The 27,934-nt window shown below is 45.1% G+C and overlaps 1 protein-coding gene across 1 annotated transcript in view; it reads right to left on the bottom strand.

The window, feature by feature from the left end:
• Positions 1-27,934, bottom strand: part of MERTK (MER proto-oncogene, tyrosine kinase) — a 136,055-nt gene that overhangs the window by 74,009 nt on the left and 34,112 nt on the right. Inside the window, 3 exon segments of the mRNA XM_005891582.3 lie at positions 2,069-2,242; positions 7,140-7,240; positions 19,385-19,805. Of these exon segments, the coding sequence (XP_005891644.2) occupies positions 2,069-2,242; positions 7,140-7,240; positions 19,385-19,805 (696 nt within the window).

Below are 27,934 nucleotides of genomic sequence, written 5' to 3'. Positions count from 1 at the left end.
ATTGTGTGCTTAAGTTCTATGCATTTAATTATATGTCAATTTAACCTACATATTTCATTGTATGCCCCACAAATCTTCTTTACAGGACTTCAAAACAATCATCCAGAGAAGGTGGAATGTATTTTTTTAAAGTTGATTTTGAACAAATAAGTCACTTGCTGATCAATTCCTCAGAGAAACTCAAAGAAAACTCAGATGAAGGCAGAGAAAATGATAACATTCCTCGTGGAGTCAGGAGTAAGGAAAGTGATTCGGAGACAATACCTCCGGCTGGCAATCACTTGCTGGTCCATTCTCACCATAAACATTCAGTGAGTATTACCATGAGTCAGGCTGTGTCTTGGGAGAGACAAAGCCCTTGTCCTTACTAAGCACACATTCTCTAAGAAGACAGACAAGGAGACTAAACAAATAAACAGGGTAATGACAGACTCTGACCAGTGCAACGAAGGAAGTCCACACGAATATGTGCCATGCCTGAGAGTCGATAAAGGAGTGAGGAGGACCCAGAAGAATGCCCAGGAAAGACCTCTGTGCAGAAGTGTTAGCTGACACGCGTCTCAGGAGGAAGGGCACATGGAACGACATTGTAGGCAGACAGAGACGAGGTGCAAAGGCCCTGAGGCAGGGCGAAGGGGGGTGTTTCTAAGAAAACAAAAGACAATCCGTGTGACTGGCGCATAATTAGCAAGGTGGAAAGAGTGGGTGGAGCTGGGATTGGAAAGTAGAGTGGGGACCAGGGCACGCAGATCCTAAGAGGAGGAGCAGAAAGGCCTCTTGAGAGAAAGTCAAAGATAACGGGCAGCCACTGAAGAGGTCCAGCAGGCAGGGGACATGATCTACCATGGAGAACAATAGTGGGGATAAAGCTAGAAGCTAAGAGACCAGTTAGGATGCTACTGCAGAGATGCTGGCAAGAGGTGGTGGTGACCTGGACCAGGGCCCTGCAGCAGACAGGCAGAAAAGAGATTTGAGATGTACTGTGGGAAGACAACTGGCAGCCTCCTGATGTAGTCAGTCTAAACAATGAGCAGCAGGAAGGATGGGCAGAGAGTGACATGCTTTAGTAGGATGGGGAACTCTGTGGCAGAACAAGTCCGAGTACCGGGGACATTAAGAGTTTCATTTTAACACACTTTCATATCCAGTGAGTGGACATGCCAGGAAAGGAGCATGAAGCTCAGGAGGGTAGTATGAGCCAGAGATACAAAGTTCAAAGTCATCACATGGATGGTCGTGAAGCCAGGATCCAAAGGAGATCTCCCAGGCAGGAGTGCCTCAGAGGGATCAGAATTCAGTCCAGGACTGAGCCCTGTGGCACCCAGCATGTTCAGAACTCCTGTTGTGGGCAGAGGAAGAGCACTGAGGCAGGAAGGAAGCCAGGAAGACAGTGGTTTCGGAAGGTCACCTTTGGCGTGCAGCATCCTCGCAGAATACTCCCTGAGTACATGCAGACTGGGAAGGCTAGGGGGTGGTAACCTTACCAGACATTGCCGGGAGATGCAAGGAGAGGAGCCAAAGAGGAGCCCATCGGATTTAGCAGCACAGAACCATCCATGGCGCTGACCCTCGGAGCACTGTGGGAGGAGGTCTGGGACTGAAGCCAGGTCACACCCACTTAGATGGAAATCAGATGACTGCTGACCTTCACGGCAGTCACAGCCCCACAATGACTCAATCCTCCCACAACTGCCTCCATGACCAAGGCATTTTCCTCGCCGCCACCTCACTGAGGTCTTCACATCAGTGGTTCCTGAAAGGCAAGGCCTGCCAGGCCAGCTGGGCCACAGCTGCCACGGGAGATGTGAGCAGGGCTTCCCGGCTGCCCTGGCTTGAAGACTCCGGCCACCTGATTGATGTAACCACAGACACCCGTCCTGTACTGTGACCTCTGACCCCGAGATTTCCACCTGCCTCCCCATCCATCTGGTCCCCATCCTGGGCTGCCCCACCTGCGTTTTTATCTTCCTCGAGTGCCCGCTGCTGCACACTACAGCATTCACCTAACTTCTGCTCCCTTCCACTGTCAGAAAGCAAACAATAAACAAATGCCACGGCTGAGACTCACCAGGAACAGTCAGAACAGAGGGGGATCTTTCTGGAAGTTCATTAACACGGCGGCTGTTTTGAACCCAGTAAATGTTGACGGGCTCGGGTGGACCCACAGCCTGACAGGTGAGGTTGAAGGCTGTGTTTCTGGTGACATTCATGCTCTCGGGCTGCCTCGTAAAGTAAGGAAGTCCTGCAGAGAAAGTGGTAAGTGGAAGAAGGTTTTAGATTCACAGGTCAAGGTGCACCCCCCCGGTGAGTGGAAACCACACCAGAACTCGGCAATAGTTCTCTCTGTCCACCACTCTGCAGTGCAGGAGACTTGGGTTTGATCTCTGGGTTGGGAAGATCTCCTGGAGAAGGAACTGGCAACCCACTCCAGTAGTCTTGCCTGGGAAATCCCATGGACAGAGCTGCCTGGTAGGCTACAGTCCATGAGGTCACAGAGTCAGACACGACTGAGTGACTAAACTTTTACTTTCTGTCCACCACCCAGGTCTGAAATGCTCAGTTTTCACCTCGATGCAGTTGAGTAAGAAAGCACACAGAAGCTAATTCTTACCAGTCTAGCTCGAGCTGGCTTTCTAGGACACTTTCCCAAAGGAGCAATGGTGATTCAGAACTGGTTTTTCCAGAAGGGAGGCCTGGCAGTTGTGAAATTAGGTGTTGCTTAAGCTCCTGGGAAAGGCTGGCAGGATTCCTTACCAATAAACACAGAGTGAAAACAAAGCCATGTGCGAGGCCTGCCCCTCCTTTTTTCTTTTTAAAGTTTAAATATACTTGATTTATGGCTTCCCAGCTGGTGCAGCGGTAAAGAACCCGCCTGCCAATGCAGGAGACGCAGGGGCCATGGGTTCCATCTCTGGGCTGGGAAGATCTCTTGGAGGAGGAAATGGGCAACCCACTCCAGTATTCTTGCCTGGAGAATTCCATGAACAGAGGAGCCTGGTGAGCTACATACAGTCCATGGGGTTGCAAAGAGTTGGACATGACGGAGCAACTGAGCAGGCACACTTGATTTATAATGCTGTATTAGTTCCAGGTGTATGGTGAAGTGATTCAGTTATACATGTGCAAAAATAGATATTCTTTCAGATTCGTTTCCATTATAGGTTGTTACAAGATATGGAATAGAGTTCCCTGTGCTGTGTTTGTTTATTTTGTACATGGTGCTGTGTGTCTATTCATCCAAAACTTCTACTCCTTCCTCTTTGGTAACAAGTTTGTTTTTTTTTTCTGAGTCTGGTTCTGTTTTATAAATAAGTGTATTTGTATCTTTTTTTTTTTCATTCCCACATATAAGTGATACCATATATTTGTCTTTCTCTCTCTGACTTCACTTAGTATGATAATCTCTAGGTCCATCTATGTTTCTGCAAATGGCATTATTTCATTTTTTATGGCTAAATAATATTCCATTATGGGCTTCCTGGTGGCTCAGCAGTCAAGAATCTGTCTGCCAATGCCAGAGATGCAGGTTGGGAAGATTACCTGGAGAAGGAAATGACAAACCACCCTAGTATTCTTGCCTGGGAAATCCAATGGACAGAGGAGCCTGGAGGGCTACAGTCCATGGGGTCGCAAAGAGTCAGACGCAACTTAGTGACTGAGCACACACACAATATTCCATTATACAGCACATCTTCTTTATCCATTCAGCTGTTGATGGACACTTAGATTGCTTCCATGTCTTGGCGATTGTAAACAGCGTTGCTGTGAACACTGGGGTGCATGTATCCTTTCAAATTAAAGTTTTCATCTTTTCTGGATATTTGTCCAGGAGTAGGATCAGTGAATCACATGGTAACTGTAATTTTAGTTTTTTGAGGAACCTCCATACGGTTTTCCATAGTGGTTACCAATTTATACTTCCACCAACAGTATAGGAGGGCTCCTTTTTCTCCACACCCTCTCCAGCATTTATCATTTGTAGACTTTGATCACGGTCATTCTGACTGGTGTGGGTCTGCCCATTTTTGAGGACAACCTGTTGTGTGTGAGACTTTCATATTGGTGATAATAAATTTTAAAATCTGTACACCTGTGTAAGACTGAACAGTTTTTCCAAGCCTAAACTCATGAAAATGGTGTAGACAGAGTTACACAGTTACAACCTCAAGATCTCCCACTTTGATTCCAGAACTGGTGTCACAGGCAAGGGAGTTAAGAACAGCTCAGAGACAGCCAGTTGGTACTTATTTGGGGCATGTAACAAAACTTTAACAGAACAAGCAAACATTTAAATTGTGATCAGCATTTAAATCGTGTTCTTTAGGGACTGGGAGCTCACAGATCCGGTCCCAGCAGGAATAACATGGGATCGGTAAAATGGGATTCTTTTTTCCAAGCTTCAGTGTTTCACCAAACTTCATTTGAACCTAACTCATTCCTACCCTGGGCATTTTTTTTCTGGGATTTTACAAGTAAAATGTCTTCTGAATAGTTTTCCCAGAGTAGCAGCAAAGGTCGGAACGCTTCCCTCTGGTGGATACTGACAGAACCCTGTGCATGGCCGTCCAGTTTGGGACGGGCTCGCGTGCCTGCCAAGTCACTTCAGTCGTATCCGACTCTGTGTGACCCCATGCACTGTGGCCGGTCAGGCGGCTCTCTCCAGGCAAGAATACTGCTATGTCCTTCTCCAGGGGATCTTCCCGAGCCAGGGATTGGACCGGCGTCTCTTAGGCCTCCTGCACCGGCAGGTGGTCTCCACTACTAGCACCACCTGGGAAGCTGCCCAGGGGAGTCTGAGATGGGCTCAGAGCAAAGCTCCAAGAGAGACCCCGTGAGGGCCCTCCCTCTCGGGCCTCCTGCAGCGTCAGTGGGTATCAAGTTCAGGTTCGGAAAAGAATGGACAGCACAGTTGCCTTTCAATGGGAGACGAGTCTCAAACTTCGCTGAAAAGATCACCTTCTCCAAAACCTGTGATGAGAAGGGTGAGGAGAAAGCAGCAAAGTCATTCTCCTGATGACACTGTAGATGGGGCGCCTTGGTGAGCAGGGATGCAGAGACCCTGGAGGACAAGTCCCTGGGACAGCGAGGAGTGGCCACTTGGGTTGATAATGAAGATGTTCTTCCTCGAAGCCCCTCTTGGCAGGCCCTGCCATTGCCGAACCAGACAGACAAGGCCCAAGATGCAGGACCTGGCCTGGCTCACCTGTGCATCAGCTCATGTCCCCACGAGAGTTCAGGTTCCTCGAGGGCAGAGACTGCCTTGCCTGATGCCCCAGTTCTCCCCTACCAGGCCCATGTCATGTCATGGCATCAGAACTGCACTGAATCACGTGCCTGAGAAACCCTAAGGATTGAAAAAGGAATCCCAGGCACAGTTGAAACTAGCTTATTCTCCCTGGTTTCACTGTCTGCATAAGCAAGACAGGAAAGCAGGGGTCCTCAACCTCCAGGATCTAATGCCTGATGATCTGAGGTGGTGCTGATGGGATAATAGAAATAACGGGTACAGTAAATCTAATGCGCTTGAATCATCTCGAAACCATAACCATCCCCCTCCCCCAGCCCCGGCGTCCATCCCTCTGTCTGGGGAAAAATTATTTTCCATGAAACTGATCCCCAGTGCCAAAAAGGGTGGGGACCACTGCAGCAAAGGATACTAAATAACAGATAACTGGCACTTGACCAGGTGAGTGGCATCTAGTGCCAGCGCTGAGAACTGTTTAATAAACTGCATTTTGCTTCCTAAAATAGACTTCAGGTTTTATTTTTTGTTGTTGTTTTGTTTTTGGCTGTGCTGGGTCTTAATCGCCCTGGAGCATGTGGGAACTTAGTTCCATGACCAGGCATTAAACCCAGGTCCCCTGAATTGGAAGGTGGATTCCTTACCACTGGACCACCAGGGAAGTCCTAAGACTTTAGCTTTTTAAATTGTAAATAACCTTAAGGCAAGGAGGTCCATAATTCCTTTTTGTCTCAGGCTTAGTGTCTAGCAGAGAGCTAAATCTTTAAGAATTAAGTTTATTTCATAATTACCTATAATCTAAGAAAGAAGATAGCCTTTATCTCAGTGCTTAAGGATCTGCAAGTTTTGCATCAGAGTAGTTGGACTGTGAAGAAAGCTGAGCACCGAAGAATTGATGCTTTTGAACTGTGGTGTTGGAGAAGACTCTTGAGAGTCCCCTGGACTGCAAGGAGATCCAACCAGTCCATTCTGAAGGAGATCAGCCCTGGGATTTCTTTGGAAGGAATGATGCTAAAGCTGAAACTCCAGTACTTTAGGCACCTCATGCAAAGAGTTGACTCATTGGAAAAGACTCTGATGCTGGGAGGGATTGGGGGCAGGAGGAAAAGGGGACGACAGAGGATGAGATGGCTGGATGGCATCACTGACTCAATGGACGTGAGTTTGAGTGAACTCTGGGAGTTGGTGATGGACAGGGAGGCCTGGCATGCTGCGATTCATGGGGTCGCAAAGAGTCAGACACGACTGAGCGACTGAACTGAACTGAAGTGAACTGATGCATACAAATGGCATAAATTAGGAATTTGAGAGTATAGTTAAACATCAAAGACCTACTGTATAGCACAGGGCACTATACTCAATATTTTATAATAGCTTATATGGGAAAAGAATCTGAAAAAGAATATATATATATACATGGTTTCCTTGGTGGCTCAGCAGTAAAGCTGTCAATACGGAGACATGGGTTCAATCCCTAGGTTGGGAAGATCTTTTGGGAAAGGAAATGGCAACCCATTCCAGTATTCTTGCCTGGAAAATCTCATGGATGGAGAAGCCTGGTGGGCTACAGTCCATGAGGTCACAAAAGAGTCAGATACAACTTAGCGATTAAATATGAAACATACGTACATATATATATATATATATACACACACATATATGTATTCTCTCTATATGTATATATATATGTATCTATCTATCTATATCTGAGTCACTTTGCTATACACCTGAAACTTACACAACACGGTATATCAACTTCAATTAAAATTTTTTTTTTAAACCCAACGACAAACAAATGGGCATGCCAAACTCCGGAGCATTATACACAAAGCAATTAACGCAGGCTCTAAAACAAACCACCAAGCGGCAACTGGACATCTGTGGCCTTTGGACTCACCTTGAACCTCGATGTAGATGGGGTCAGACACAATCTCTTCGCTGTTTATTTTCATCTTACAGATGTATGACCCATTGTCTGAACGCTGCACGCTGGTTATGCTTGAGAAACACAAAGCCACAGTCATCAAGACAGTATGGTACTGGCACAAAGACAGAAATATAGATCAATGGAACAAAATAGAAAGCCCAGAAATAAATCCACGCACCTATGGACACCTTATCTTTGACAAAGGAGGCAAGAATATACAATGCAGAAAAGACAATCTCTTTAACAAGTGGTGCTGGGAAAACTGGTCAACCACTTGTAAAAGAATGAAACTAGAACACTTTCTAACACCATATACAAAAATAAGCTCAAAATGGATTAAAGCTCTAAACATAAGACCAGAAACTATAAAACTCTTAGAGGAGAACATAGGCAAAACACTCTCCGACATACATCACAGCAGGATCCTCTATGACCCACCTCCCAGAATATTGGAAATAAAAGCAAAAATAAACAAATGGGACCTAATTAAAATTAAAAGCTTCTGCACAACAAACGAAACTATAAGCAAGGTGAAAAGACAGCCTTCAGAATGGGAGAAAATAATAGCAAATGAAGCAACTGACAACCAACCAATCTCAAAAATATACAAACAACTCCTGCAGCTCAATTCCAGAAAAATAAAAGACCCAATCAAAAAATGGGCCAAAGAACTAAACAGACATTTCTCCAAAGAAGACATACAGATGGCTAACAAACACATGAAAAGATGATCAACATCACTCATTATCAGAGAAATGCAAATCAAAACCACAATGAGGTACCATTTCAGGCCAGTCAGAATGGCTGCTATCCAAAAGTCTACAGGCAATGCTGGAGAGGATGTGGAGAAAAGAGAACCCTCTTACACTGTTGGTGGGAATGCAAACTAGTACAGCCACTATGGAGAACAGTGTGGAGATTCCTTAAAAAATTGGAAATAGAACTGCCTTATGATCCAGCAATCCCACTGCTGGGCATACACACTGAGGAAACCAGAACTGAAAGAGACACGTGTACCCCAATGTTCATCGCAGCACTGTTTATAATAGCCAGGACATGGAAGCAACCTAGATGTCCATCAGCAGATGAATGGATAAGAAAGCTGTGGTACATATACACAATGGAGTATTACTCAGCCATTAAAAAGAATACATTTGAATCAGTTCTAATGAGGTGGATGAAACTGGAGCCTATTATACAGAGTGAAGTAGACCAGAAAGAAAAACACCAATACAGTATACTAACACATATATATGGAATTTAGAAAGATGGTAATGATAACCCTGTATACAAGACAGCAAAAGAGACACTGATGTATAGAACAGTCTTTTGGACTCTGTGGGAGAGGGAGAGGGTGGGATGATTTGGGAGAATGGCATTGAAACATGTATAATATCATATATGAAACGAATCACCAGTCCAGGTTTGATGCAGGATACAGGATGCTTGGGGCTGGTGTACTGGTATGACCCAGAGGGATGGTACAGGGAGGGAGGTGGGAGGGGGCGTTCAGGATGGGGAACACGTGTACACCCGTGGCGGATTCATGTAGATGTATGGCAAAACCAATACAATATTGTAAGGTAATTAGCCTCCAATTAAAATAAATAAATTTAAATTAAAAAAATGTTATAAACTTAAACAAAAAAAAGAGAGAAACACAAAGATATTTCATTGATGACCTTTCGAGTTTCTACTACAGGAATCAACATTCTTCAGCTTCTTTTTCTTTCACTGTGATGATTAACCGTGTATGTCAACATGGCTAGGTCATGGCACCTCGATATTTAGTCAATCATTACTCTAGATGCAGATATTTTTCTGTGAAGGTATTTTTCAGATGTAATTCATATTCAGGTTAGTAGACTCAGAGTAATTCAGATTATCCTCTATTGCTTGAGTGGGTCTCATTTAGTCACTTAAATGTCTTATGAGCATAGACTGAGGTCCTCTGAGGAACAAGGAATTCTGCCTCCAAACTGTCTTTGGAACTCAAGGCTATAACATCAGCTCTCCCCTGGGTCTCCCACTGACACTCCACAGATTTCAGATTGGGCAGCACCCACAATTACCTGATGCTGGGACAGATTGAGGGCAGGAGGAGAAGAGGGCGGCAGAGGATGAGATGGTTGGATGGCATCACCAATTCAACGGACATAAGTTTGAGCAAACTCCGGGAGATAGTGAAGGACAGGGAAGCCTGGCGTGCTGCAGTCCATGGGGTCACAGAGTCAGACATGACTGAGCAAATGAGCAACAACAATTACATTAGGGGTTTCCCTAGTGGCTCAGTGGTAAAGACTCCACCTGCCAGTGAAGGAGATGTGGGTCTGATCCCTGGGTTGAGAAGACCCCCTACAGGAGGAAATGTCAACCCACTCCAGTATTCTTGCCTGGGAAATCCCATGGACAGAGCAGCCCCGTGGGCTACAGTCCATGGGGTCACAAGTCAGACACGACTTCAACAACAATGACAACAACAGTGGCATTAAATCTTTAAAATGACATCAATCTTTAAAATAATTTTTGTTTTGCTCTCTCTCTTTTCACATGTGTGTAGCCTATTGGTTCTGTTTCTCCTAAGAACACTGCCTAACGCCTGTGTGCTCACTTGACTGGATTTCTGTGGCAGGCTCTACACCAGGGTTCTCCACAGCAGAGTACAACCTCTCAAGGCATTTTGCAAATTTGTGGGACTGTCCTGGATGGTCACATAACTAGGGGCCAACATGGCTTTCACGGGTCAGAGGCAACTTTTCCACAACCCAAAGGACCTTCAGAGACTGGAACCTAACCCCATCGTACACACACAAAGTATTTTGCCTGGTGTTAATATCCATTTCATTGCCCAGGACCATGAACATGGTAGGCTAGTATCTCCTCGTCCTGTTTTGAACTTGGCAGTGACTCGGTCATCATCTGAAGGATCACAGAAGCATCTCTCTGTCTGCAGTGGCCGTGTGCATGGTGCAAGTCGCTGTGGACTTTATTACCTCTCCTGGTGTGGCCACGCCCAGTATTTACACATTCACGTTCATACTATTTAATTCTCAGTCACCTTCCTTTTGTTTTCCTCATATTACAGTGTAAACACGGTACATTATTAAATATCTGATATAAACAGGAGGCCTTGGCTCAAAAGGTTCAGAGTCCTGCTTGTCAATTTCTCAACATGTTTACAAACAGGGAGGTATACCACAGACGTGACACCTGCTCTTAGCTGGGGCAGGAAGGGATGAGAGAGTACGGAACACTCCGAAATACTCTCAGATGCTCCCCGAAAGAGGACACCTTTATTAGTCCCTCAGCACTGGTTTCTTCTCTGTGCATCAAACACAACCAAGAAGACTGTGATAGAGGAAAAGGGGGAAAAAAGAAAAACGTGGAGAGGTCCACTTGGCTTCCTAGCAGCTTGCTCCTCGATGCAACTTATTTGTGGAAGTGTTAGTCGCTCAGTCGTGTCTAACTCTTTACAATCCCATGGACTCTAGCCCACCAGGCTCCTCTCTGTCCACGGAATTCTCCAAGCAAGAATACTGGAGTGGGTTGCCATTCCCTTCTCCAGGGGAATCTTCCAAACCCAGGGATTGAACCCAAGTCTCCCGCAGGCAGATTCTTTACCGTCTGAGCCACCAGGAAAGCCAAGCTTTAGGGAAGGGGCTCTACGTCAGAGTGCCTACAGGTCACCAGAAGAACATGGAAAGAGACCTCACAGGACAAAGATCTCCAAATAAGGGGCTAGCGGACCCTCCCTGAGAATGTGTTGGGATGTCATGGTTTACCAGAAGGGGATGAAGAACGAGGAAGAGGAGCAGGCGTGCTGCTCGTGCGGGTAACAACCAGGGGCTGGAGAGTGCACAGAATCTGCTTCTGGCAGATTCTGTATGCTGATCAATCTAGCCTTCTTTGTAGTTCTAAGGGAAACCAAGGTCATGGCTACTGAAAAGAGGAGCGTTTCCACTCATTTCACAAGTTCACCTTGAAAGACGCATCATTTTCTTGCAGGAAAACCTAGGGAGGAGCTGAACAGAGTGGACGATGAGACCCAAGACTCAGTGAGCCAGGAACCAGAGGGGAAGTGACAGCCAGAGAGGAAGGCAGGCCACAGCTCCAGTGAGGCTGCACCCAGGCCAAGGGTGCACAGCCCACCAGGACCCGAGAAATCAGCAGGCGCAGATAACCATGGAGCGGCACACGCGGGCAGCAGGAATCGGACTGCACAGAAAGTCTAGGCGTGTCTTCAACCAGCCAGCAAGGAAAATTCAGAGTAGGAGAAGAGCAGGAGAACACAAAACTCCATAAATATTTGGTCACATTCTATTTTTTTTTTAAAGAAAGAAATACAAAAAAGAATCAATAAAGCCTTGCCTGAAAACAAACAAACTCTTGGTCTTTACTCATTTGCTTTAGGCAGGGTTTAGCAGCATCTGGTGAGAAGGACTATTTGTGTCTGCATTAATTACCAAATCCAGATTCATCTTACCTATAGCACAGGAACGGTTTTTCACAAATAATTCTACTTTTAGTTTTATAGACATCACATAAAGGCTCCGAGGATGAAGGCAGGGTGCGGCTGGGACTCGAGATGGTTAAGTGGTTCCCCGTCTCCTCCCTTTCCCCAGCAGAAACAGCAGAAAGGCTCAGCTCGCAGAATAGCAATCTAGACATCCCGACGACTGAGCAAGGAATTCCAGAAAGAACACAGAGAGGGGAGGGGGAGGATATGATTCAAGAAAATGCCCAGAACTGGAGATATGGATCTTTCCAAACCTGACCATTAGGCCGGGCAGCACAGCAAGAGAGAAAAGACCCACCAAGGAGCTTCACCAAGCCCCTTAGACATGTCACACATCTAAGATAAAGCGGAGACCCCCAAAAGCTTCCAGAGAAAGAAAAAGCAGGTAATTTATGAGTGAATCAGAACAGCATCATGCTTCTCAAGAACAACTCTCGGAGCAAAAAGATGACAGCAGGAAATTGTTTTCCTTTTACATTCTGTATCTGGTCAAACTGTCTTTTGGTGAGAGTAGGAAAAAATATGGCATTTTCAGATATTCAAGAGCCCAGAAAGCAAGTGTAGGGGGTGGGCTTCATGTAAAGTGAGGGAGTAAACCAGGAAGAGGGGAAGCTAGGCTCTGAGAGACAGGAGCTAGAAATCAGGAGGAATGAGGCTCCCAACAGCAAGAGCAAAGATGACTCAGCCAGACCCCAGGCCTGGAGGGCAATGTGTCTGGGCTGGAGAGAAAGGAACGGCTCCAGGTCTGGCACCTCCAAGGAAAAAACTCCAGTCCTGAGAATTGTGTCATTTTGAGAGGACATGCCTATTTTCCTTTTGAACGTGGAGGAGGATGAGCAATCAAAAATTAGAAAATTAAGTGAACTAACAGGCAGGCAAGGAAACTATTAAATTCAGGAAGATCAAAAAGCTCGACAAGAAGGCCAATGTAATTACAGGTTGACGACATGATTTGGCTAAAAATAGCATTTCCACAGCCACAGAAATTGTGAACACTGGGTACTGATTTAACCACGGCCATGAGTAATACTCTATTAGATTAACACACCATGCTGGGGCCTGGCACGGTATGCATGCACACCACACACCCACACACACACACACACACACACACACACACACACACACACAGGACTTGTGGATTGAATATTTCTGGGAAGCTACCCAATCAGTGGGTCACCTCTGCTCCCCATCAGGGAAAGCACTGGGGGCTGGAGAGGGAGAGACAGACTACTTTACCATGTGCAGGCACTTTTAAATAAAGGTTTAAGAATTCCAACAGATTTTGGTCAAACATCTGAACAGGGGAAGACCAAAGAAACCATAGACTCAGACCCGATGTCTAGACAGGAACCATCTGGAGAGAGCCAAGGTGAAGAAGGGGGAGTTGAAGGGGGGCTGGCAGCTGCAAAACCTCATCCCCACCAGGATCCCCTCAGCTAACATAGCCCCAGAACATCCTACAAGGAGACTCATCTCTCTGGCCTTCAGACCTGTTACAACTTGGCTGACCTGCTCACACATGGCTTGTGGTAGTGTGGTAGTTTAGTTGATAAGCTGTGTCAGACTCTTTTGTGATCCCATGGACTGTAGCCCGCCAGGCTCCTCTGTCCTTGGGATTTCCCGGGCAAGAATACTGGAGTGGGTTGACATGCCCTCCTCCAGCGGATCTTCCCGGATCTGGATCAAGCCCGGGACTCCTGCATTGGCAGGCAGATTCTTTACCATCTGAGTCACATATATGTGGAGTGTATACAAATCTCTCCATCTCTCTGTGCTTCTGTTCCTTCTCAGAAATGGAGGGTCTAACACCCACCTCTACATCATGTATGGCACCTACGGGAAATCTGGAACTCAATAAATATTTGGTCACTTAAAAAAAAGAAAGAAAGAAATACAAAAAGGGACCAATATTAGTTGACTCCTCTTGAATACCTAGAGTGGTTAAATTCATAGAGAAAAAATGTGGAATAGAGGTTGCTGAGGGCTGGAGGGGATGGGCAGTGGGGAGTTAGTGTTCATGGGTATCAAGTTTCAGTTTGAGATGATGAAAGAGTTCTGGAGATGGATGATGGTGATAGTTGCATAAAAATGTGAATGTACTCAAGGTCACTGACCTGGATATTCAAAAAGGGTTAAAATGGTGTTTTACTTTACGTATGCATGCGTGCCTAGTACCTAAGTCATGCCTGACTCTTTGTGACCCCATGGAATGTAGCCCGCCAGGTTCCTCTGTCCATGGGATTTCCCAGGCAAGAATAAACTGGAGTGGGTTGCCATTTCCTCCTCTAGCGGATCATCCAAATCCAGGGATCGAACCCATATTAGCAGGTGGATTATTTTACCACTGAACCACCCGGGAAGCCCATGTTATATGTATGTTACAACAATCAAAAACAAACAAACATTAAAAATGAAAGAAAAAAAACTAAAAATAAGAATACAAAAGCATTCTATTTAACCAGCCGTCATTGAAATGGTGCTGACAGGATTCCACGGATAAACCGAGTTCAGGAATCTGGTAAAAAATTTGACCTGAAAAGAAGTCTGAATTGAATATAAAGTGTCTGAAAGTCTCAGCAATCTGTGGCTAAAAATAGCTTTCCCAACTGATGGCTTGGTTGAACAAATGATATTCTTACTTTCTATATGTTTGGCTGATGTCTCATGTACGATTCCATCTTTGGGGTCACCAAAAGCAGCAGGATAAAGAGCAACCAGCGATGGCATCAGGCAGACCCAGCTGGGGCAGGGCAGGGCAAGGGTCTTGGCTCTCAGAGCCTGCAGGGGCCGACCAACACACGTCTCTCGGGCACAAGCAGCACGCAGGAACCCAAACTACCCGTTTACCATGTTTACCAGGAAAATGCACTAAGAAGGTAAAATCCGTCCAGCTTGAGCCACTGGGAAGGATGCCAGAATTTAAAGAGCACTGGGAACTCTTAGACTACAAAGAAAACAAATATCGAACACTCTCCCTTTGCCATAAATCACCCAGTAACTAAATCTGCAGGGCCTGTCAGTACACAGGAGCATCGGTTTTTGTTTTTGCTTGAGGGTGGGTCTCCTCAAGTCTTCTGATCTGAAGGCTGGTGCCTTCCTCGAAAATTTTACCTGATGAGTGTTTCAACCTAAGCCAGAGAGCTTTTTTACACCTTACACCAGACTTCAGAGTTAACTGTTGTTGTCTAGTCTCTAAATCGTGTCTGATTCTTTGTGACCCCAAGGACTGTAGCCCACCAAGCTCCTTTGTCCATGGGGATTTCTCAGGTAAGAATACTGGAGTGGGTTGCCATTCCCTTCTCCAGGAAATATTTCTGATTCAGGGATCTAACCTGCAACTCCTGCATTGGCAGGCAGATTATCACTGTGCCAACTTGGAAGCCCTTAGAAATAACTGCCCCGGGAATTACACTCTTCTTTAGAGACTTCATCAGGAGGTCTTGGCTACACGGGGTTCCCAGGCTAGATGAATGGATACCCTATGCTTTGAGCTGATATCAGGTGTAGATGGGGTAGGATACTGGTTGGAGTATCAAGAGGGATGTCCAGCCTGGTGACAAGTCCTACAACGGAGGTCTAGCAACTGCTTTCGAGTGATGCACCATCCAGGATTAGGCATGGGGTGGGGGGCATGGGGCCAGGAGTAAGGAGGGGTGTTGGTGGAGATTTTCTGTATTAACCACCAAGCTATTGATGAGGAATACTCCAACCAGACACTGAGTGCTCCCTACACCCATTAATGCCAGATGACTCTTGACTCTATCAATACTAATAGACATCTGATCCCTGCTTATATGTAGTCATCTACCATTTGCACATTTGCTTAAATAAACGTGGTCCATGCAGTACTCCTGGTGGCATCTCCAACAAAGTTGCAAGCTAATGAATTCCTGGGAAAATGGCATCCGCTGAAAGCTTAGAACTAGTTTTTAACTCTTCACTTTGCTGGGAGCCAGAGTTGATTTACTTGGGGCCCATGAGATGTGAGAAGAGAGGATGTGAGGAGAGGTGTGCAAATCAGGCTCCCTAGTTAAGTTTACTCCCAGCTTACCACCTAGTTACCCTGGGCAAGTCATCCTAATTTATCAGGACCTCAGAGTCCTCATCTAAAAGACGTCAAATTAGGCTCTCCAACATCCTTCTATCTTGCAAAGAAATTATACAAATATCGATCATCTTGACCAAGTTACTTTAATTTACTTCATTGAATTACCCACAGCTCCAGTGCCACCTGAACACCAGTAAAGTGAATATGTCAGTGGTGGACTTGATGCTGCTGCAAATATTACTCAGTTCAGCTGAGTGTCCATCCTTTGTAAGAATTCTGATCACTACATTTGCTCAGTTGGGAGGTCACGTAAGATTTGCTTCCCTTCCGAATGACTTTATGAGAGTTCAACAAAGTATGTGCAAAAGTATACATTTCTCTCTAAAGTTCTCAAAATTTCACCTAGTCACCTTCCAATATCTAAAGACCGAAGTTCAAAATAAGACTCTGCCATTCTCCATAGTGGCTGTACTAGTTTGCATTCCCACCAACAGTGTAAGAGGGTTCCCTTTTCTCCACACCCTCTCCAGCATTTATTGCTTGTAGACTTTTGGATTGCAGCCATTCTGACTGGTGTGAAATGGTACCTTATTGTGGTTTTGATTTGCATTTCTCTGATAATGAGTGATGTTGAGCATCTTTTCATGTGTTTGTTAGCCATCTAAATGTCTTCTTTGGAGAAATGTCTGTTTAGTTCTTTGGCCCACTTTTTGATTAGGTCATTTATTTTTCTGGAATTGAGCTGCAGGAGTTGCTTGTATATTTTTGAGATTAATTCTTTGTCTGTTGCTTTGTTTGCTATTATTTTCTCCCATTCTGAAGGCTATCTTTTCACCTTGCTTATAGTTTCCTTTGTTGTGCAGAAGCTTTTAATTTTAATTAGGCCTCATTTGTTTATTTTTGCTTTTATTTCCAATATTCTGGGAGGTAGATCATAGAGGATCCTGCTGTGGTTTATGCTGGAGAGTGTTTTGCCTATGTTTTCCTCTAGGAGTTTAACAGTTTCTGGTCTTACGTTTAGATCTTTAAGATCCAGCAATCCCACTGCTGGGCATACACACTGAGGAAACCAGAATTGAAAGAGACATGTGTACCCTAATATTCATCTCAGCACTGTTTATAATAGCCAGGACATGGAAGCAACCTAGATGTCCATCAGCAGATGAATGGATAAGAAAGCTGTGGTATATATACACAATGGAATATTACTCAGCCATTAAAAAGAATACATTTGAATCAGTTCTAATGAGGTGAATGAAACCGGAGCCTATTATACAGAGTGAAATAAGCCAGAAAGAAAAACACTAATACAGTATACTAAAGCATATATATGGAATTTAGAAAGAAGGTAACGATAACCCTGTATGCGAGACAGCAAAAGAGACACAGATGTATTAAACAGTCTTTTGGACTCTGTGGGAGAGGGCTAGGCACGATGATATGGGAGAATGGTATTGTAACATGTATATTATCATATGTGAAATGAATCGCCAGTCTAGGTTCAATGCATGAGACAGGGTGCTCGGGGCTGGTGCACTGGGATGACCCAGAGGGATGGGATGGGGAGGGAGGTGGGAGGGGGGTTCAGGACGGGGAACACGTGTACACTCATGGCAGATTCAAGTCAATGTATGGCAAAACCAAAACAATATTGTAAAGTAAAATAAATTAATTAAATTAAAAAACAAAAACAAAAAGACTGCCTACTCTAGGTGTAAAATTTCTCCAAGTCTTTTGAATATCTCATGGCCCTTCAGAGCTTTCAGTCAGGTGGTCCAATTCCATCTCTTTGGCAAGAAGGCCAAGAAAGACGTGGAGGCTCACTTCCGGTCTCATGGAAGCCAGTGGCAGGACCCCAACCTGGAACTCCCAGCCCAGACAGCAGGGCTGTGCTTTCCTTCTAAATGACCCTCGGTGGGACCAAGACTTTGGTCGGACTTCTGTTTTTATAAGCCTTTAAACCTTATTTATTATGAAATGGTGATTTTAGTTCTCCCATCAGAAGCTGTGTCTGTATAATGGAAAAATATCTGTGTTTTGCAGATGATGGAGAAAAAAATACAGTCAAGTCTCTCGAGGGGACTCAGTCACTAGCTGAGAATGGCAGCCCAGGAGACTGAGCCAGAGTTTAAATCGACCAATGAAACACATGCAAGTTGTTTTCTGTGCCTTGATGATGACCAAGATAACTTAGAAAATGCAGGAAAAACAAGGTGGGGTGGGGTAGGGAATCTTATCTAAGTGTTGACACACTAAACTCCAACTGGAGTCATCAGGTCTGTGGTAACTCAGAGGTGGTTTTTCTAAAAAGGAAACATACAGTGATTCACCCAAAGACATGACACAGCCTGGAAGTGGCCCAAACATCAGGTCAGAGAAAGTAAAAACAACAGATCAAAGAGGCTCCACTGGGCGTGGAGGAGTCCCAGAGAAAAGGCTCTTGCATCATCGTCACCGGGCTCCAACCTCATCTTGAGCTTTTAGTGACTACGGTCCGCGTGCACCTGCTAAGCTGCTTCAGTCGTGTCTGATTCTTTGCAACCCCATGGACTACAGCCCGCTAGACTTCTCCGACTGTGGGATTCTCCAGGCAAAAATACCAGAGTGGGTTGCCGTGCCCTCCTCCAGGGTACTGTCCCAACCCAGGGATCAAACCTGCATCCCTTACATCTCTTGCACTGGCGGGTATATTCTTCACCACTAGTGCCACCTGGTAAGCCTGACTACAGTCCACCTAATTCTAGAACTGTATATGCCAGGAGATCCTGATGTAAACACAAATGCCCTCCTGGCTAAGAGGAGACAGGAGGAGAGGGAGGGAATTCCCTGGAGCTCCCGTGGTTTAACTCCATGCTTCCACTGCAGAAATGCAGGGGACATGGGTTCGATCCCTGGTTGGGGAACTAACAACCCACAGTCACCTGACTCAGCCAAAAAAGAGAGAGAGAGAGAATGAAAAGGGATGGTGAGAAGAGGAGCCACTGTCTCACTGTCTCCAGGATCTGGCATATAAGGATGCAGTCCTTGGGATGATGAGTTATTGGGTTACGTCCTGGCCTGGCTTATCCTTGTCTCTCCCTCAACTCACTCTGCCTGGGCCAATACAAAGTGGAATGTTGAGATGGAGAGCCAAGTGCCTGAAGGTCTGTTTCAGCTTCCCAGACTTCAGACTTCCGGCCTTCTTCCCACCCCAACACGAGGTCAACATCTGTACCAGTATCTGTAGCCACAAGGGCTGCCGGGAGAGGAGGGAGGAAGAAGAGACAGAACAAACGAAAGGGATGCAGGGCTGCACCGTTTGACAAGCTCCACGCCCACCCAACGATTCTGATGTCTCCTCATGCCAGGCAAGGAACGGCTCTCACCCACTGGGAGAGCTCTGGAGTCCAGCAGGACTTGGGGGCACTTGCAGGCCCGCTGGGAAGAGCGTCTGATCACCAAGAATTCCACTGGGGCCAAAGTCCAATGAAAAGAGATCAACAATACAATCGGCCATTAATCTACACTCTGAATGGACTGGTGGGGCTGCTAACACAGAAAACAAACGGCTGTTTTGCTTACTGACAAAAGCACAACATTTTCAAAATGTTATGAAAAAGCATATGCAAAAGCATAACATTTTCAAAGAAAGGGAGACAGAACACTTACCTGAAGGAAGCGATGACTGCTGTAACTTCTTTATCTGGATAAAACTGAGTAATTGCATGATGGGCCCCCAGCAATTCCTTCCCATCTTTCCACCAAGAAATAGTTGCACTGTCCTGGTACATGTTAGGTATGCTGATGGAGCAATTAAACTTGACATCTTTGTGTTCAGAAAGTATTATATGGCCAATCGTGTGATTAAACGCAAGGGGTGGTAGGAGCTCGGACCTGGCGGAGGTCACCCTGGGAAAGGCGACATTTCCAGGGTCTGGTGTTCCAGGCTGGATGGGTGGAGACACAGCGGTGGGCTGGTAGCGACCAGTGTGAGCAAAGAAAAATGGCGTGTGGTCAGCCTGTAAGCTTCCTGGGAGAGAGCCAGAGAACGGCAGGTTGGGAATGGTTCCTTCCTTCATCTCAGCAATAGCTGCAAAACAGAATATCGGATTTTTAGCCTTTTTTTTTTTTTTAGGTATAATCCTTTCATTTTTTTCAACACATAAAAAACACATATGTGACAAACTTGGATCAAACTGAACATAAAAAAACTTCCTGTTTTCTTGAAAACACATAGTGGGTATCCTCCTCTGTCAACATGTTTCCTAACATATATCTAATCTAACTGCTAATTCCACCATGTTAAATTTTTAAATTATTTTTTAATTGGAGGATAATTGCTTTACAATACGGTGTTGGTTTCTGTCATGCATCAACATGAATCAGCCATAAGCATACAGATATCCTCTCTCTTGAACCTCCCTCCCACCCCCCAACTCCCACCTCACACTCCATCCCAGCCCTTTAGGTTGTCACAGAACACCGAGTTTGACCTCCCTGCTTCACACAGCAAATTCCCACCAGCTATTTATTTTACATATGGTAAAAGAGCAATATTGCATAGGAACCTGGAATGTCAGGTCCATGAATCAAGGCAAATTGGAAGTGGTCAAACAACAGATGGCAAGAGTGAATGTCGACATTCTAGGAATCAGCGAACTGAAATGGACTGGAATGGGTGAATTTAACTCAGATGATCATTATATCTATTACTGTGGGCAGGAATCCCTCAGAAGAAATGGAGTAGCCATCATGGTCAACAAAAGAGTCTGAAATGCAGTACTTGGATGCAATCTCAAAAATGACAGAATGATCTCTGTTCGTTTCCAAGGCAAATCATTCAATATCACAGTAATCCAAGTCTATGCCCCAACCAGTAACGCTGAAGAAGCTGAAGTTGAACGGTTCTATGAAGACCTACAAGACCTTTTAGAACTAACACCCAAAAAAGATGTCCTTTTCATTATAGGGGACTGGAATGCAAAAGTAGGAAGTCAAGAAACACCTGGAGTTTCTAATACTCTATAGAAGTATTAGAAGTATTAGTTTCTAATACTCTATAGAAGTATTAGAAGTATTAGAAATACTAATACTCTAATAACACTCTATTAGAGTGTTTCTAAAACACTCTAATAGAGTTTTGCCAAGAAAATGCACTGGTCATAACAAACACCCTCTTCCAACAACACAAGAGAAGACTCTATACATGGACATCACCAGATGGTCAACACCGAAATCAGATTGATTATATTCTTTGCAGCCAAAGATGGAGAAGCTCTATACAGTCAGCAAAAACAAGACCAGGAGCTGACTGTGGCTCAGACCATGAACTCCTTATTGCCAAATTCAGACTTAAATTGAAGAAAGTAGGGAAAACCACTAGACCATTCAGGTATGACCTAAATCAAATCCCTTATGATTATACAGTGGAAGTGAGAAATAGATTTAAGGGACTAGATCTGATAGATAGAGTGCCTGATGAACTATGGAATGAGGTTCGTGACATTGTACAGGAGACAGGGATCAAGATCATTCCCATAGAAAAGAAATACAAAAAAGCAAAATGGCTGTCTGGGGAGGCCTTACAAATAGCTGTGAAAAGAAAAGAAGCAAAAAGCAAAGGAGAAAAGGAAAGATATAAACATCTGAATGCAGAGTTCCAAAGAATAGCAAGAAGAGATAAGAAAGCCTTCTTCAGCGATCAATGCAAAGAAAGAGGAAAACAACAGAATGGGAAAGACTAGGGATCTCTTCAAGAAAATCAGAGATACCAAAGGAACATTTCATGCAAAGATGAGCTCGATAAAGGACAGAAATGGTATGGACCTAACAGAAGCAGAAGATATTAAGAAGAGATGGCAAGAATACACAAAAGAACTGTACAAAAAAGATCTTCACGACCCAGATAATCACGATGGTGTGATCACTGACCTAGAGCCAGACATCCTGGAATGTGAAGTCAAATGGGCCTTAGAAAGCATCATTACGAACAAAGCTAGTGGAGGTGATGGAATTCCAGTTGAGCTATTCCAAATCCTGAAAGATGATGCTATGAAAGTGCTGCACTCAATATGCCAGCAAATTTGGAAGACTCAGCAGTGGCCACAGGACTGGAAAAGGTCAGTTTTCATTCCAATCCCAAAGAAAGGCAATGCCAAAGAATACTCAAACTACCGCACAATTGCACTCATCTCACACGCTAGTAAAGTAATGCTCAAAATTCTCCAAGCCAGGCTTCAGCAATATGTGAACCGTGAACTTCCTGATGTTCAAGCTGGTTTTAGAAAAGGCAGAGGAACCAGAGATCAAATTGCCAACATCCACTGGATCATGGAAAAAGCAAGAGAGTTCCAGAAAAACATCTATTTCTACTTTATTGAGTATGCCAAAGCCTTTGACTGTGTGGATCACAAGAAACTGTGGAAAATTCTGAAAGAGATGGGAATACCAGACCACCTAATCTGCCTCTTGAGAAATTTGTATGCAGGTCAGGAAGCAACAGTTAGAACTGGACATGGAACAACAGACTGGGTCCAAATAGGAAAAGGAGTACATCAAAGCTGTATATTGTCACCCTGCTTATTTAACTTATATGCAGAGTACATCATGAGAAACGCTGGACTGGAAGAAACACAAACTGGAATCAAGATCGCCGGGAGAAATATCAATAACCTCAGATATGCAGATGACACCACCCTGTGGCAGAAAGTGAAGAGGAACTCAAAAGCTTCTTGATGAAAGTGAAACAGGAGAGTGAAAAAGTTGGCTTAAAGCTCAACATTCAGAAAACGAAGATCATAGCATCCGGTCCCACCACTTCATGGGAAATAGATGGGGAAACAGTGGAAACAGTGTCAGACTTTATTTTTTTGGGCTCCAAAATCACTACAGATGGTGACTGCAGCCATGAAATTAAAAGACGCTTACTCCTTGGAAGGAAAGTTATGACCAACCTAGATAGCATATTCAAAAGCAGAGACATTACTTTGCCAACAAAGGTCCATCTAGTCAAGGCTATGGTTTTTCCTGTGGTCATGTATGGATGTGAGAGTTGGACTGTGAAGAAGGCTGAGCGCCGAAGAATTGATGCTTTTGAACTGTGGTGTTGGAGAAGACTCTTGAGAGTCCCTTGGACTGCAAGGAGATCCAACCAATCCATTCTGAAGGAGATCAGCCCTGGGATTTCTTTGGAAGGAATGATGCTAAAGCTGAAACTCCAGTACTTTGGCCACCTCCTGTGAAGAGTTGACTCATTGGAAAAGACTCTGATGCTGGGAGGGATTGGGGGCAGGAGGAGAAGGGGATGACAGAGGATGAGATAGCTGGATGGCATCACTGACTTGATGGACGTGAGTCTGGGTGAACTCCGGGAGCTGGTGATGGACAGTGAGGCCTGGCGTGCTGCGATTCATGGGGTCGCAAAGTGTCGGACATGACTGAGTGACTGATCTGATCTGATGTGATCTGAATGTATACGTTCCCATGCTACTCTCTCTATTCATCCCACCCTCTTTTTTATTTAACGTTTTCACTTTTTGGCTGAGCCACACAGCATGTGGGATCTTTGTTCCCCAATTAGGGACTGAACCTGTGCCCTCTGCATTGGAAGGGCAGGGTCTTAACCACTGGACCACCAGGGAGGTCCTGGATTTTTAGCCTTTTAAATAATGGAGTTTCCCACGTAGGTTCCCAACTTTCTAGGCCAGCATGAGAGAGAACTGGACATCCTCAATATCCTCAGAAATCAGGATCCGAGTTTGTTTAACACACATGAATAGTGTGAATATTTTCTTTCACAATTTTATTCATTTGTAGACTTCCTTCTATAGAACACTTAAGCAATATAATCTTCACCCTCAAAATTTTTAAAATTTGAGATATAATTGACATATATATATATATTAGTTCCAGGTGTATGGCAGAATGATTCCATATTTGTATAGTTTGCAAAATGACTGCCAGGATGTCTAGTTAATATCCATTTTCACAAATGGAAATTTTTTTTCTTGTGATGAGAACTTTTAAGATCTACCATTAATAACTTTCAAATAGCCATTTGTGGGATTTTAGTTCCCTGATCGGGGATTGAACTTGGGACCTCAGCAATGACAGCACAGAGTCCTAACCGCTGGAACGCCAGGGAATTTCCTACGATACAGTATCACTAACTACAGTCAGCATGCTCGACATTACACCCCCAGGACTTAATTATTTTATAACTGGAAGTTTGTACCTTTGACCACCTTCACTCATTTTTGGAATTGCGACTCATTCCAAATCCCTCCTACTTAACTCACCAGCATGGCGGGCAGGTGATGGCGCCTGAGAGCGCCTCCCTTCTGCCCCGTCCGTCACCAGACTTGATGCAGCAGACTCGGCCAACAGTCTGGGAAAGGCTGCTGCTGGTCACAAAGGGGCACGTTTATAATTCTGGCGCCTCAGCACAACCCATTTCTAGGGACGGGGGAAAAAGTCATCGTGGGCTTGTGTCACCAGCTGTACAGTGACTTGGGGATTCTAGCAAAACGTCTGCCTGCTGGAATAGACCTGGAAATATTCTGATTTCATCTGACCCACAAGAGTTTCTAAAATTTCTGTTGTACTCTTAGTGTTAATGGCAGTTTGGGGAACATACATTCTGTACTATTAATAATTGTTATTTATTCAAACACATCAGGACTTCCCTGATGGTCCAGTGGTTAAGACTCAGCTCTTGCAATGCAGGGGACATGGATTCAATCCCTGGTTGGGAAACTAAGATCCTACATGCTGTGTGGCATGGCCAAAAATAAAAGGCACATTCCATGGGGGGAAAGAGCATTTTTAAAAAACTTTATAAACAAAAAAGCACATTGACCACAGGTGGTGAGATAGGCAGGGAGGAGAGACACAGGCTGGCATGTTGTGGGTGAGTGATGGGGGTACACAGAGGCACCTCGTCCTGCACAAGGGCTGTGCTTCCTGCCACTCTCAGGATATCACACCTCCCGGGCTGTCTGAGTGTGTGTGTGTGTGCGCGCGCAGAGTGGGCAGATTAAGCAAATAACAACAAATAATAAGACGCTCAGTTAAACTTGAACTTCAGATAAACAACAAGTAACTTTTAATGTAAGTATTCAGTTAAGTACTTATTTGGTGGATAGAGGTACAAGCAGATTTGGGGTAGAAGGAGGAATCAGAATTTATTCCTCTGGCTTCCTCCCTTCAGGTCACTTTGGACCACACTCATCCCTCAATGGAGGGCTGTACTTCCTGCCTCAATGGACTTCCTGACAGAAGTCCTCTCCACCCAGCTCTCTCTCCCACCAGGGAGACTCTCATGGTTGCTGTACTTGGGAACTGCTTTCTGGGTGAACTCCAGGTTGAAGGACAAGAGGCTTCATTCTAAAAACAGAGAAAGCTTATTGCTTGTTCTTGAGGCTGAGGTCTCAGGGGCTCTTGGAGTGCACGCGTTCTTTGCAGCCTCTGGGAGAGGGCTTTGTGGGTCAGCTGCTGGCTGGCCTGGAGCCCAGTCATCCAGACAGATGAGCGTGCTATGATGGGAGCTGTCCCTTTTTCCAAGGAGTCGAGATCAGAGTGACTGTACCAAAAGGGGCCCCTGCCCCTCCTGTCACCCTCACGCCAGGCAAATTTTACGCACAGGGATGGTAGGAAGAGGTGAAGTCCATCTTCTCTGATGTTGGGGTCCCTTCTGCAGTTATGGATGCTCTGGCTATTTATCTGGTCTGTCTGCAGACCCTCCTCAAGAACACTCTTTTTCTATAGGCTTCAAAACACTTACAATTCACTTGTGCCTCTTAGAGGCCAACTTACCTGCAGCACTTCCTATTTGTTAAGCTTGGGAGTCAGAGGTTTTGTCCAAATAACTTTTCTTTCTTTTTTTTTTTCTTTTTTGGCCACACCATATGGCATGCAGGATCTTACTTCCCTGACCAGGGATTAAACCCATGCCCCATGCAGTGGAAGCCTGGAGTCTTAACCACTGGACCACCAGGGAAGTCTCCAACATTTTTGTTGTATGTTAAATATAGGGCAAAAAAAAGTAGACTGGGAGAAGCAGGTAATACTTCTTTTGGTTTGTTTCATTTCCTTAAAAACACTGAATATTTCTAATTATAAAGATAGCACAAGTCTGCTGTAAAAAATTCAAATATTTATGGGAGCACAGAACGTATAAGATGGAAACCTATTTTATAATCCCAACCCTGCAAGATAACCTCTGATTACAGTTTAGGGTATAAGCTTCAGTTTTCTATGAGCTGAGCAGCTCACCGAACAAACTAATGGCAAAGCCACCCAGTCAGATGACATCACTGAAACTGGGGCACAGCCAAAACCCGTAATCACTATGGATGGTTTAAAAGATAACTAATCTCCAGAATTTGATTTGCCAGAAGCTGGTACAGTATGATTTAACTGCTAACATTATTTATACACCACTTGCAGGTCTAAGATTAGCTATGACTGTCAAATGGGATACAGAAAGGCAAATGTCCCAGGAGAAGGGGAGCAGAGAGTCCCAGGAGTTACAGGGCGGATGGGACACAGCTAACTGTGTCAGGGGGAAGGCCGCCCCAGTCCCCACCCCACTCTGTCTAGTTAACCTCCCACGTCAGGGGCTCGGAACCGCCACTTTTGCAGTATCTGCTGTAATAGCTCCTCAATTCTTTCTCTGCTGCTGGACTGACTGAAAGCCCCACACTGCAGTCAGGTCCTAGGAGGCACTCAAAATATTACAGGTTTGTTGAATGAGTAAGTAAAGGAATGAATTAAAGGAGGAGTAGGGGAAGAGGGCGGAGAAGGCGATGGCACCCCACTCCAGTACTCTTGCCTGGAAAATCCCATGGACAGAGGAGCCTGGTAGGCTGCAGTCCCTGGGGTCGCTAGGAGTCAGACACGATTGAGCGACTTCACTTTCACTTTTCACTTTCATGCATTGGAGAAAGAAATGGCAACCCACTCCAGTGTTCTTGCCTGGAGAATCCCAGGGACAGGGGAGCCTGGTGGGCTGCCGTCTGGGGTCGCACAGAGTTGGACACGACTGAAGCGACTTAGCAGTAGCAGGGGAAGAGGGACAGGGTTTCAAGGGGCCAAGGTGGTGGAAAACTAGAGGGAAAGGAAGAGGCCCTAAGAGTTTGGGAATACCAGTTTAGCTTCAGGGTGGCACTTCTGTGCTAGGAGAAAAAGAGATAAAGTGGAATTAGAGAACGTCCCTGGTGGCCCAGTGGTTAAGACTCCTCACTCCCAATGCAAGGGGCCTGGATTCGATCCCTGGGCAGGGAACTAGATCCCACACGCCACAGCTAAGACCCAGAGCAGCCAACTAAATAAAAATTTTTAAAAAAAATGGAATTAGGCTGAACGTGGAGAGCCCTGTATCCCAGCTGAGGCAGGAGGGATGCCTGGAAGTTTTCTGAGCAGGGGAGGAAGATAAGAGCTGTGCTTGACCAGGACACAGGAGGGAGGAAGAGGAGCAAGAAGGAGAGGCCAGGAAGTGGGAAACCCAGAAGGAAGACATTAAGGCCTAACTACGGGAGCGGCTGGGAAGTAATAGAAAGGATGCAGGAGACAGACAGGGCCGATTCTGGCAGTGCTCTCAGCATTACCATCATTCCAAAAGGAAAGGTCAGTTTCAGATGCAAATTACTATATACAGAGTGGATAACCAACAAGGTTCTACTGTACAGCACAGGGAGCTATATTCAATAGAAAATGTTAGTCATTCAGTCATGTCCGACTCTTTGCAAACCCAGGGACTGCAGCCTGCCTGGCTCCTCTGTTCATGGGATTCTCTAGGCGAGAATACTGGAGTGGGTTGCCATTTCCTTCTCCAGGGGATCTTCCCGACCCAGCGGCTGAACTCATGATTCCTGAATTCCAGGCAGATTCTTTACCATCCGAGGCACCAGGGAAGCCCACATTCAATATCCTGTGATAAACCATGATGCAAAAGAATATGAAAATGGACATATATATATATTTATATACATGATATATAATACTGAATCCTGCAACTAACACAACAATGTAAATCAGCTATACTTCAATAAAATGAATTTTAAAATACACTAAAAAAAATGTCACGGGACTTCCCTGGCTGTCCAGTGGTTAACACTTCACCCTCAGGTGCAAAGGGCGCAGGTTCAAATCCCGGTCAGGGAGCAAAGATTCCACATGCCTCCCAGCCAAAAAACCAAAACAAAAAACAGAAGCAATATT

Source organism: Bos mutus, chromosome 11, assembly GCF_027580195.1.
Source record: "Bos mutus isolate GX-2022 chromosome 11, NWIPB_WYAK_1.1, whole genome shotgun sequence".
Classification (NCBI taxonomy): domain Eukaryota; kingdom Metazoa; phylum Chordata; class Mammalia; order Artiodactyla; family Bovidae; genus Bos; species Bos mutus.
This window is presented reverse-complemented; position numbering and strand designations above follow the sequence as displayed.